At 46.6% G+C, this 13,572-nt stretch overlaps 1 protein-coding gene across 3 annotated transcripts in view; it reads right to left on the bottom strand.

Moving 5' to 3' along the window:
* The window catches only part of LOC108035795 (uncharacterized), a 43,172-nt gene that overhangs the window by 21,884 nt on the left and 7,716 nt on the right, over positions 1–13,572 (bottom strand). For all 3 annotated transcript variants that reach the window (XM_017111535.2, XM_017111536.2, XM_050890596.1), the window contains exon 2: positions 618–1,118. In XM_017111535.2, coding sequence (XP_016967024.1) covers positions 618–1,109 — 492 coding nt within the window. In that variant the 5' untranslated portion in view covers positions 1,110–1,118. The remainder of the gene's footprint in view (positions 1–617; positions 1,119–13,572) is intronic.

Raw genomic sequence — 13,572 nt, 5'->3', positions numbered from 1 at the left:
GGACTAAAACCAGAACCGAAACCGTCACCAAAAGCAACCAAATATTTGTTATCGTCCCTAAACCCGATTCGATTGAACCGCTGCGGTTTCGGTACCAACTTTAGGTAACCGAAGAATGGATACAAATTTTGAAGGGAATTACTCTAAACCAAGACCAAAGAGGGGCTTATAATTTGGGTGTGACGTAACGCAGTTAACAGACCCTACAAGCCATAATTATCCCAGCAAAAGGAAGCTAACTTCGGCAAGCCGAAGTTTGTAAACCCTTGCAGTTATAAGAAATAATCAACGTTAGTAACGTCATGTGCAATTTTTAAGGATTGTTGCTAGCTTCAGTGATATTACAAAAAAATGTTTCAATATTTCTCTGAACGTTTCTTTGATAGCTATATTTTAGAGTCGTCCGATTTTGATAAAATGTTATTTCCAAGCGTATGTTAAAAAAAAACGAAAGATATAATTTTTAAATTTTCCTTCACTGCGTTGAAAACTTCTGACTGAAATCATTATACCCTCTGCAAGGGTATAAAAAGAATCTTTAAAATTGGCTTTTTTGTACCACTACGTTCCTTTCAATTCCCTGATACTCAACCTTGTGAAACGAAAATTCTACTCACCTGCAGCATGGGCAGAAAGAAGCACAGAAACTGGCCGAAGATCCAGTTCTGGATGAGCATGACCATCAGGGAGACGGGCAGGACGAGGGCGCACTGGACGAAGTGGCACAGCGCCAGATTGATGATGAACGCATGGGTCACGTCCTTGTAGAGCCGGTGGTACATGATGTACACCACGATGATCACGTTGAGGACCACGCCCAGCAGGGCGAGGGCTGCGTACTGGATGAGGAACAGCCAGTAGACCGACTTGATGCTGGACTTCAGGATCGGACCGCTCAGCCGCTCCACGTCCACCGTCTCGTTGGAGTGAAAGTCGAGGAAGTGGGACAAGGCCATCGCATACTTGTCGTTCAGCTTGGCGTCACCGCCGCCCGCAGCATCGCCTCCGGATCCACCGCCCCTGGAGGAGCCTCCTCCGCCTCCAGTGCTCGCCGCCAACTGGTAGGCATCCGATCCCCCGACCAAGCGAAGCTGCTCGGCAGGCGACATCCTCACCACCTGCAATGGGACATTAAAAGAAGCCATTACATAAGACATTTCTACGCTCTGAGAAGTGTATTTTTGCCACAGAACATACGAGTGTGAAATGTTTTTACAGCACATTAAAATGTTAGGATCGGCTTTGTACAAGTTTTTGAGGAGTTTCAACATGTAATCATCATCTAAATACAAAGGTCAAGGATTGCTACAATTGATCTACAGGGGTGACCGAGTTAGTTTCATAAGGCCGATCTTCCCCGAAAGTCGAAATTCCCCACCGGTCTCCACATCCATCGCCTTGGGCGTCGTTCCCAACTCGTGGGAGGATGATGTCTCTCGTTTCCACATCCATGCACCCTTCCACCGCACTCGAACTCATCCTTTTGCGTCTTCGATTCTGAGGACGAGCCCCATGATGGGCGCTACCCTCAGCGGCGGGTTCCTCCTTTTTTATCTTCTTCTGACTGCAACCCTCAGGGGCGGAGACTTCCTTTATCCTCTTCCGGCTGCTTCGCGCGGGCTCTGGTTCAGCCACGATCTTGTCGATCCCCAGTTCTTTCAACAAGCTCCGCCTCGAGGGGTCGCAGCACTGCAGTCGAACGTTGGGATACGAGTACTTGTTGTTGTCCTTGCAGAGGAATCCATAAGCAACGGCGTCTCCCAAAATCGGATCGACATCGACCCTCTTAATGCGCATGCCCAGCAGTTTAACCATGACGCGGACAATCTGCGCGGCGGTGATTGGCTCGTTGGCCACGCGGACTATCTGCACCGTCAGGCCACCCAAACGACATAGAAAGTCCATTATTCCACGCGAGGTCTACGATAAATTTTCGTGTAAAGTCACCAAATACACAACTTAATTTTTTCACCGGCACACAGGTGAAACCCGAAATCGTTGTGAACTACTGGAATCCAAGGGCAAGATTGCCCAACTGTTTTCACCTGGGTAAGCTGATCAGTAATTTGGGCGGAACTTTTTAAGATTCGGCCAAAAAATTATTAACTAGTTTTCCGGTTTAGTTGTTTATAAGAATGCTACAAAAATCATCTCGAAAAATACCCAGAAGTTCTGAAGTCAAAGGCTGATGGAAACGGCAGCAAGTTTCCACTAATATTTCTGTGACTTTCGAAGCGCACTTACTGTGTAATATATACTAGTCGGCATAAGTATTTTGACGAAACAAAAGTTAAGCATACTTACCTTTTGGCGTCAATGAAAAGGTAATTTGAATGCTGTTTGAATGATACAATGCAATATTTCTTGAAAAGGACTAATTTTAGTAAAAGTCTACTTTTTGAATTTTTTTCTTGTCTTGAAAACATAAATTTATTGATTCAAAAAGTTTCTCTAAACAAAAATAATAGTAACTGAGAGAACAATTTTTCAACAATCACTTTCTCTGTAGTGTTCATTATTTTTTGAAGGTGACAATGTCGGAAAAATTTATATGAAAAAGGGACAAATATGGGTCAAATGCATATTCCTAAACATTTTCAAAAAATCATAAAAATATAAGAAAAATAATTTTAAAAAAATATATTTGCATTTGCATTTATTGTATCATTCAAACGGCACTTCAATTACCTTTCCATTTATGCCTGAAGTTACCCGAAGCAAGTACAAGTTACGAGTATACTTTACTTTTGTTCCGTCAAAATACTTATGCCGGCTAGTGTAGTTATCAAGCGGTCTCCTGTTTTCACCTTACTTTAGTTATTGTGTTTTCAGAAAAGCTTTTCGTTTTCGTTTTTAGGTGCTCTGGTTTCCGGGAAGTTTTTGCCATAGTTTCCTCATGGGAATGTTAGGAATGGATTTATATATGGGAACTTTGTTGGACCCCGACGTTTTTTTATATCAAAAGCAAGTAATATCAATAGTTTTTCACTATTTTTTACCAGGTCAAGTGAAGTACTTGTTTGATAAAATACTAGAAGATGGGACTGAGGTTCCTTATCGAACTTTTTGTGACTTTTGGAGATCCCACCGAAATCTCGGGCCCCTCCATTATTTCGATTGGTAGGCGACGCGTTTGCCGCCTGCTCCCCAGTCGCCCAGCTCACTCATTTATTCGTCGGTTTATTGTTCGCCCATTGTTTTGTTTCTTGTTGTGGCCGTTGTTGTAGTTACGTTTAGTTTGCCGCTGCGTTGTTATGTTTGGTTTTCCTTTGTTTCAGCACTTGCAGCGGAAATTGCCGAAAGGAAAAGCTGGGGGAAAAGGGGTGGAAAGGCTTTGGAAAAGCAGCAGCAACAAAGTGCTGCAGGCTGCAGACAGGCAACACGATATGGAAATTGAAAATCTGTATGCAATGTCTGTCCCGATCTCGTCCTTCGGCCTGCGGTCGCAGCTTAACTGCTTCGCCGCCACATGTCCTTACAGGTAGGAGAGTGAAATGGAGCGTACGCAGCATATAGTTCCGTTTGCCAAGTCCCAAACCTTAAAGGAACGAATCAAAAGCCTATCAAGAGAAGCCTTGTACCAATAGAGGCAACCTAGCTATTGGTTTTTGGCATAATCTATATTAATCAACAATGCATTTTTAAGAAATTGATTCATTTTGTAAAAGAAACCCCTTAGGTTCATATATGGAAACCGATTTCTTGGGGGATTTCTCTTAAAATACTGTTCTTTCAGGCATCGTTCGCCATTGTAACTTACTTAAGAAATATTTTAAAAAGATAAATAAATATTTTTTAGAGCCAACTGTCAACTCTGGTTACCCATAGGAATCCGAATTTAATGGTATTAACTTCTTAGTTCAATTTTCTCATAAAATATGCTTTTATATCATTGGGAATGGAAACCCTGTCCCAATTGAGGGGTACTATGTGTTCCAAATTCGGACTTTAGCTCAAATAATTTCTTACTCGGGCAAGATTGTCCGGGTTTCCCCCGGCCCAGTGGGCGGGGCACGCTCCTTCTTGGCCCTGGTCTGGAATTTCAATCTAGACAGAAGGCAGTCGTCAGGAGCCAAGGAGAAGAAGGCGGCAGACCGGGACTCGGGCACATCGAGCGGCACGTAGCCGCACACACACTCCCATTCACATTCACATTCAGATTCGCATTCGCCTACGTGTGTGTTGACCGTACGGCCGCAGTGGCAGCCACAGACAAACATGCCACGCCCACCGCCGCCTGAGCCTCCTCCGGGCTCGCCAGCTCACCAGCTCACCAGCTCCCTCTTGCCAGCACCCAGTACCCAGTTCCTGTTCCGGGGAATCCCCCGGCCGTCCCCGACCGCCCCGCCCGTACTTTCAATTTGAGCAGCAACTTCCGTTCAATTTATTGTTGCTAATTTTTCTTCACTTGGCTGAAAAATATTTTCGTTCCTGCGAAGGCCCGGCCAAAAAAGAGGGAACAGGGTGCCTGGCGCCCGGCGAACAAATAGCGGCCAAATTAAATTGCTTTAAGTGAAACGATGATTGAAAAGCTTATCACCGAACAGTTTGCGGGGCGAACGGGTAGCTCTGCTGGGGGCCCACTGTAGGGCCAGCCCTTGGCGATCCGCGCTTGTTTTCCCTCTGCGGCTAAAATGTAATTTCCTGATAAATACTTAAAACCTCATTTAAATTGGAGTGCTGAAATCGACGAAGGCCACAAGATCCCTTGCTCATATTTTGGGTACTTGAGGTATTTCGAAAACATAAAAGTAACCATGAAGGAACTAAGCTTTGCGAGTGTTTCATATTTCGAACATTTTGTTTTTTGGGATTACAATAAGGGTTAATTATTTCGTTTAAGCTCAAACAAAAATTTAAAATACCGATTTTCGCCCCCATATATATATGTTTTGTGGTTATACAACCACTTTAAAGAGATAGGAACCAGTAGACAATGCGAATATCAACTTAAAATAATCACTACGAAAGCGTGGTCTTACATGGCGCTATTGATTGAACCCAAATGGGTGATAATGTAGATTTTCGTACTAGGGCCCACTCGAGCGTATCACCCTGTACCCACTGCAGTTGCAGTCCCGGATTGGTTTGATGACCCGTGCCGAGCAGCAGCAGGAACAACAGGAGCTGGTTGGCACGCCTAATTTTGTTTGAACATGCCATTTGGCAGACATTCCCCGGCCCAGCCCCAGTGGTTTCTTGCACCCGGACGGCTCTATCTGTGCGCACACGTGCTACTCACATGGGCGGCCCAGTTCGGGCCCACTGCCGACTTCCCCTCCGACTGGGGGAGCTCCAGTGTCTGGCCGTATCGAGTCCATTATACGGCCTTCTCCCCCGAGATTTTTCCTTTGCAGGGTTGCAGGGCTGCAGAGCTGCATTGCTGCAGTGCGTTCCACTTCGCTGGTTGTGCCCCAGACCAGTCCCAGTCCCACTTGTTGCCCCGTCCAGGCAGGACTCCAGCCCTCCGAGCATCCGCATTTTTCTGCCAGTGCAGCCGTCCTGGGATTAGCGCTATCCATTTGTCAATTAACCGCTTTGTGCCGCCTGCCAAGTAATAATTTCATTTCCTCGACTCGGCTTGCAGATCGCTTCGCACATTTGATGTGGCCGCCATCCCGCCGAAACAACCGCCGCCCACGACCACGAGCCCGCCCCCTGGCCCTCCCTGTGCGTTAATTAGCTTAAAATGTTGATAGACAGCGCACTGCGGCTTGTGGCTGCGGCTTCAGCCCTTCGGGACTCGGATCCGGACTCGGATCCGGACTCTGATGCTGATTCGCAGTCGGAGACGGGCTGCTCTGCCGACATTCTGGCTGTGGTTGCATTGTCGACAAGTCGGGGAGCAAAAAGTTACTTTTGATTTCGTCCCAGATTCGTCAATTGCGGATTGCCAGATTCCGCCGCCCCCGCTCCTGGGGCCACGGTTTTCAAACGCATTAGGAGAGTCAATAGGGCAAAGTTTGCCAACATTGGCGAGGAGCTGGGAGCTGGAGCTGGGAGCGTGGAGATGCACTGCATCAATCACATTTCTGCTGGGCTCAGCAGAGCGACTACTTGGTCATTAGGCGACGGAGTTGCCACCAAAGCCAAAAAGTTCTGAAAAAAGGGGGATTACTTTGCGCCGGCGAACCGGGAAGTTGATTTGCTAATTTGTTCTCGGCAGGATTTTGGCTCGGGCCTTTCCCTTGGGTGATTTATACACCCCATGTGTTGCAGCTCACAGATTAAGTGTAATTACTTTATGTGATTCTTAAAAATGATGGTTGCTGGGGTCCCTGAGAAGAAATGGAATGGATTGTATCCACACTACAGTAAGATGCGTATCTGCGCTGATTGAGACGCAGAAGTCAACAGATCGTTAGGTATCGCTGGCCCATAGCGCCAGTCAGCTAGTCCCCGGCCATTTGCTGTTGAAAGTTCCCCCTTGGATGTTTATAATGCGCATTACGCTGGCTCGAAGCAACTTGAGCCCGATAATCTCGTCAGCCATTTATGGTTCAGTGGCGGCCAACATGTGTCGGTCCGAGTAATTAATACTGATTTCCCCCACGCTCGCCGGCGTTTAGCGAGTGACAGCCAGAAGCGACAGGCAGCAACTTCGCCCTGCTGCGTGTGTCTCAAGGTCTGCGCACTTGTCTTGAGTGCCCGCAAACAACCTGCGACCCACGACCCCCAGGACCGCCCACGCGCCTTCCCGCCCCTGCCCGGGGACCCTATTTATCGCTTGTTCAACACCGGTTCGGCGTTGTCTTTCCAAAACTTTCCTAATTAAGCAACGCCAAATTAAATGCCTGGCTCGAGTGCGAGTCTGTGCGTACAGGCGAAATGTGGGCAGCGATTTTGCGGGGGAGTGGCAGGGGAGTTCATCCCTTTTTGACCACAAGAAGCGAAGAAGCCGGAGGCACCTTTGATGCCTGCCAAGAAAATCGATCCGGGCTGCAAATCCCTGCAATCGCAGTGCTGAAATGCCTGCATTTTCCAATTCGAATTAATTAAAGTGCAATCCATTCAAAGCCGGCGCCCTCCCCGCCCCGTGGCCATCTCTGCGTGTTTGTCATGCTGTATTTACATATGAAATATATTCTGATACACATTGCCCTGGCCTTGGCCCGTCCGTGTAACAGCCCCGGACAGCTCCTGCCATCCAATTAGTGAGCGCTGCAAGTGCGAATCAAATGCTTGCGAGGGCAGCCCAGAAGGACGCAGATAGTCCTGCGGGACTCACCGGAAATAATCACCGGAGCAACATAACTTTAATTAAACCGAACTAATTGGGCTTCGTTGGAGATAAACAATGCTCTTTCCGGAATGTAGGTTGATTGAATGCTAAAGGAATTACACTTAAGAAGTTAAGGGCAATCCTTGGTGACCACCTGAAGCATCAAGCGAATAAAAGCTGTTCAAAATATGTGGCGATTGTGTCAGTCCAACATAAGTCGGAAAATATAGTAATTGTATAAATTCCTCAATTTTACTACGATCGATGTCATGTTTTCACATCATACTTTTTCGCATAAATGAAAAACATGGTTAATGCATCGGTCGTAATAATTTATGTGTTCAGAAAAGTATTATTTTTACATTTAAATATTTTAATATTTATTTGATATTTTATTTTTACTTTATATGTATTCACTGTAAGTAAGAGACAATTAAAGTTTAAGCTCGGTATTTTTCAAATTCCATGTATGCACATATGTATGTTTCATCTTATCAGTGATACACAATCTTACAAAGGCATATAGTATCTTGTTAATTTTCTCTCGGAAAATCTAGATTTTTAAAGTACCTAAATTCACTCCGAGAGAATTACTTAATTTGAAGCTTGCCCAAGAATACCATATTTGTGGAACGAACCTCGCTTTGCGCTTTGGTAATTTATTATCTCTGCCGAAGCTAAGCCGGGTCGTACCACTTGATGCCAAGCCGAAATGCTCTGCCCTTCAGAGCCGGGCTATTGAGGGCAGAAATCAAGCTAATCTGTTAAAAATACACCCAATGTGTGCTTAATTATGCCAGTGCGGCTCGCCTCTTCTGGTAATTCGCATCAGCGGTAGCAGCTAACAGCCAGTTCATTTTGCCAGCCGCTTTATGCATTTTAAATAGCGCTTCCGGCCGGGAAATGGAAATGGGAAACTCGCCATTGTCGCCCGTCCGTCATTTGAAACTCAATTAATTTCGTACGCCGAATGCTTTATTGCCGCCCGCGCCACCTGGAAAGTATGCTACATTGCTGCGGCGCCGAGCGAGTTAATCGCTCATCGGCACGCAACGAGCAAGTGTATTTAATTAGCAAACAAATGATTTTGATAGCCGGCCACGCCCCAACGCCCAACGCCCCCGCACGCCCACTGGGCCATAAAATCAACGAGAGAGAAAGCCAAATTATTTGCCCATAAAAATTTGTCATGTAGAACGAGTCGCGAGCGGCGGCGAATTGAATGGAGGATATATGCGGCATTAGCGTTTCACACTGCGGGAAATAAACAAAAAATAAGCAAATAAATAAATAAAGAAATAGGGAAATAAAAAATAAATCAAAATCAATCAAATCAATAAATATAGAAATAAAAAAATAAAGAAATAAGGAAATAAAGGCATAAAGAAATAAATTAATAAAGAAATAAAGAAATAAAAAAATAAAGATATAAAAAATAAAAAAAATAAAAAAAAAACGAGTAATAAAAATGTAAAGAGAAAGTAATAAATAAACAAAGAAATAAATAAAGAAATAAATTAATAAAAAATACAAATAAATAAATAAAAAAAAATATAAATGTAAACTTACATTTTAATTAAAGTAAACAGATAAATAAAATATAAATAAATGAATAAAAAAGAAAAGAAAGAAATAAATAAAAAGAATTGGATAAAAAATAAATAAAAACGTATTAAATAAATGAGTAAACGTTTATTTAAAGAGCTATGGAACTTGAATCGAAAGGCCTTTGGTTGAATTCTGTGCTAATTAATATCGTTCCGTTTCCAAATAATTGAGTTGAATTGTTTATTGAAACTGACATATATTTCACATTTTGTGGCTTAACTCCTTATAAAAATGCATTCATTTAGGGCATCAAAATGCGTGTTATACTAGATTAGTAATCGAAGTGGCTTGTCGCTTAAAAATTTGGACTCGTAGTCGAAAGGCTAACATGTTAGCCAGGCAAAGTCCCCCAAGAGACTAGGATTTCCGGTGAAGAACGGTATTCTCTTGAAAGGGTCCCAGTTTCTCGCAGTGCTCCCCCATTAATGCCTGCCCCTCCCCCGCCGAATCCCTTGTAATGCGTCTTAGGCTGGTGCGTCCATAAATTAGCAGTGGGACGACATCAGAGTCCCGGCTCTTGAAAACTTTTATCAGGCTTTACAGCCCCCGTCCCGCTGCCGCTCGCGCACCCCAAAAACGCAGAAGGGAGCAAGTTTGAGGGCCTCTTTTGGCCAACTGGTGCGATGCGGCATTGACTGATTATGGCTGCCAGCAGGCAAATAAACACACAGAAGGGTGGGGCAACAATGGAGTGGGCGGTGGGTGGGCGGGCGCAGGGAAATTGATAAGCCAGTGGCTGCTACTTTGTAAACAGCCACACACACGTATTTGTGCATTTTATGTTTATTGTTTTCGCTCACTTTAACCAACCCAGACACAGACACAGATACAGATACTTTCTACCACACGCTCACGGGAGTGCCGGTGAATACCCCAGGACATCGTGGCTCCACTTGTCCCCACCACCGAGCCAATGCGAGTGATCGCTCAACCGCAAGTATTGCATATCTATGGCAACTGGCGGAAGGCGACCACTTCATTCCGCTGCGAAACTCGTTATTATTTCAGTGACTGCATTCGAAATTCGCCTTCAATTTTCGACCGCCCCGCCCTCGACGCCAGCTGCTGCCGCCTTCCATCTGTATCTCTGCGCCCTTGGCTTTACTTGCCTCCGGCTTGCGGCCATAAAAGAATATACTTAGAGTACGTATATCTCCCATGCATGACACAATGTAGCTCCAGGTTGTCCCCTGCTACCTCTAGCCGAATCGATTGCGGGGTCAATTGGTCGGCTGGGCCCCGAGTGCTCTGCTCTACGACAGCACCCCTAGTGGCGGGCCTGCAGTTGCTATTTCGAGTTCGACTTCGACTCTGATTCCGTATTAATGGCATTTCCAATGGGCCAGCTCGGGAGCTCGGGAGCTCGGAGCCGGTAATTACGCAATTATTTAGTTTGCGCACTGCGCTAACCAATTGGAAATCGAAGGAGACCGGGGCTAATTATTTTAATAGCGTCAATCAAGCCGATTTTCACCGCAGAACGGCGCAGAATGGACGCAGAGTCGGTCGTCGGCGCAACAGTTAGACCGGCGTGCAAGTAATGGCACACTTCTTTGCCTGGCGGACGGGGCGGGATGATTCAGTGATAGTTATGGCACTCACAGTAATTGCCCCAGCCAGTGGGTCACAATGCTGCTCCTCCTCCGACCCATGCCCGTCTTCACTCCCGTCCCCATCCCATACCCCTGCCAGCCGGGGGACAGACTCTAAGCGGAAATTGATTTCGCAAGCCTTCGGCTAATCAGGCTCGCCGGCAGAACTTGCAACTTTTCAAGCGGTTCGAGCATCGATTTTTGCGCCTCCCTCTGCGGCCACTGAGGACGGAGCCCGGCAAGGATGCGCTGTTAATGAAATCCCCCAGTCGAGGAGTCTATAAGTGGCGTGAGGCAGTGGCAAGACCGCACTGAAGATCATTTAGGGGACTGGAGGGCTCTGCAGGAACTCAGGGAAGTAAACTTTATTTTATTAACAAAAAGTGTGTATTGAAGGAGTAAAAACACTACGTATTATAAGTCTCTAGGGCAACGGTCGTAGGCATCTTGGTCAACAAACCTGGGGAACAGCTCTGCCGCCACACGCACGGTGTACAACAGCGGTTGACACACACACTTCCCAGAGTTGCCCATTGCAAATTAATCACACAATTAAAAAAGAAAATATAATTTAATTTTGTGTTATAGGTTTGCTAAACTACTGAATTTCCAAATTGTTCTATTTGGGGCTAACTCTTTTTCAGTTATCCCTTACATTAAATATTTTCTGAAATTTCAGTAATTTGACAAACAGGGTTGCCACCTTACTTTATTATAATGTTACGGATACAGTGTTGTATTTTATCCTTAAAAATTAAATTAGGGAGTACACTTTTAGTTTTCTCAGATCCTAACTCAAATGAACAGTTCAAAACTCCACTATTTGCTTATAGGGGTTTGCTAGGGGGCTATTTGAAATACTTATAGGGGTTCCCCCCTTAATCGCAGAAATTGTTTGATTACAATCCAGAGAACATCAAAATCATTTTTATATTTTTTAAATCTAGTCCACTTTTTACCATTTCCACCTAACTATTTTCAAAATAGTAGTATTTATAAATAGTAGTGCATATTATAAGATTTCACTATAATATCATATTGATCTATTCCTTGTGAATTGGCCTTTACAGTCCTTCGAAGCAATAAAGAAAGTAATGCAGGAGGGCTACAGATAAGTGTGGTGCACGGAGTGTAATGAAGTAAATTACCCGAATGCCGTGTCCGGATCCAATTAGGCTCCGCTTAGGCGCCATAAGGACGTATTAATCCCGACGAGGCGGCTGACATGGGTGTAAGGCCACAAATTGAAACGTGGAATAGTTCTGCGCTGCGGATCAGCCATATCCAACGGCAGCGGAGTGGACGGCCGGGATGCGACGGGTCTCTGCTAGGGAATTCACACTTCGTCCTTATCTCGGCGATGTTCCAGGGTTCGGCGTTTCTTTTATTTGATTTAGCTACTTGCTGCCATCGCTCGAAGGAGACAAGACAACTATAAAAGCGCAAGTCGAGGAGGAGGAGGAGGAGGAGGAGGAGGAGGAGGAGGAGGACGAGGACGGGCTTATGGATGGATGGCCACATGGGTGGCCAGGGGCGGAGCTGGGGGTGGATTTCCAGGGGGCCCTGGCTGGGGCGCTGCGGGTCGGAAGAAATTGACAAGTTTCTACTTGAGTGTGCAGTCAAAGAGCATTGGCTGAGCTCTGTGCCAGGGTTTCCCTGGTGTGTGTGGGCCTGTGTGTGCCCAAGACTTGTGTGTCGACGGCAGGCCGCCCTGCCACCCACTGCCACGCCCCCGGGGGCCTGCAAGCGCCCTCGGTCATTGACTTGCGCTCTGCTGTTCGGCGCTGCAATTTGCTGCAAAGCGCTGCCCGACCCTCGCCACCGGCAATTGTCAATAGCAACAAATTTCAAAGCGACTTGACTGTTCTACGAGCATTTGCAGAACACAAATTCCTGGAAGGCAGACAGGAATAGAAATAAAAAGGGGGTCGTGGGGGCTGGGAACACCCCGGGGAGCGGCGAGTGGGGCGCATTGATTTTGGTCAATGGCCTGTGGCGTCTCGGCCTAAGCAATTATGCGGGGTATGTAGAGTCACAGCTGCGGTCAGAACAGTGGGGCAGAAGGGCCCAGCCCTGTATAATTATGAGCAGGGAGTGCTATTGCCCTGACCACCAGAGACACGCCTGTGTACACTCCATATTCCACTCCAGCCGTAATCAAATCGAGGCAGCCGCCTCTCGCAACTTGCGACTCTTGTTGTCTGTCAAATGCTTAACGGTGCGTATGATTAATCTTGATGGGACTCGGGGCAGCGTTTTTTCGCCCCTGGAATTCAATAACTGGCTGGGGCGGGGCACGAGGGGGCAGTGAAAAGTTTGCTAATTGCAAATTAGTGCAAACATTTTAAATTGAAATTGCGGCCTCCGGAGGGAGGGCTCTGCCCCTGCCGACTACTAATTGACCCCCGAATGTATTGATTTTTGCGGTCTGCCCGATGATGTTGCCATAATCGCTGCAGGGAACCGAGATCCCCACTGAGAGCGAGCTGTGCCGCAGCGATGCGGCTTACGCCGGAATGAGGATGCGGATTGGGATGCGGCTGGGGCTGAGGGACTGCTTTGTGGTCATGCGGACCTCGGAGGCGCCACCAGGTTGGCGCTTCGGAACTGGGACTGCCACCGCCAGTGCCTCGTGACCTCGCCTTGACTCGGTTTTCCAGCTCCGCTCACCCGATCCTTGAACCTCCGCGCTGGCACATGCAGAAATGGGAGCAGAGTCAGACATTGTTTACGCGTCGGGCAAATACTTTTCACATGGGCGGCGGCGGCACACACAGTGGCGCACAAAAGATTTCGCTGAGAGCATTCCGCATTTGCATTTCGGATTCCCCTCCAAAGGACGAAAGGTGTGGCATTGTGGCTGCTGCCATTTCGTTGCAGTGCGCTCTGCGTTTCCACCTTTGTGCGGACTATTTTAAAGATTAAAAGTGGCGAATCTGTATTAAATTCTGGCCGAAAATGAATTGCTTTGCGCTGCCCGGCCAGCGGTTTCCTCGTGGTGCCGTGCCCCGCATTTGGGCGCGAAAAGGGGCCTGGAGGTGTCGGCCGACGTGGCACAACACTTGGAAAATAGCTGACGGCAACTCTGCATAATTGAACAACCCCTTCGGGCCGTGCCCTTAACCTCCGCCATGCGTGCCCCGACTATTG

The sequence above is a fragment of the Drosophila biarmipes genome, chromosome X, assembly GCF_025231255.1.
Source record: "Drosophila biarmipes strain raj3 chromosome X, RU_DBia_V1.1, whole genome shotgun sequence".
Lineage (NCBI taxonomy): Eukaryota > Metazoa > Arthropoda > Insecta > Diptera > Drosophilidae > Drosophila > Drosophila biarmipes.
This window is presented reverse-complemented; position numbering and strand designations above follow the sequence as displayed.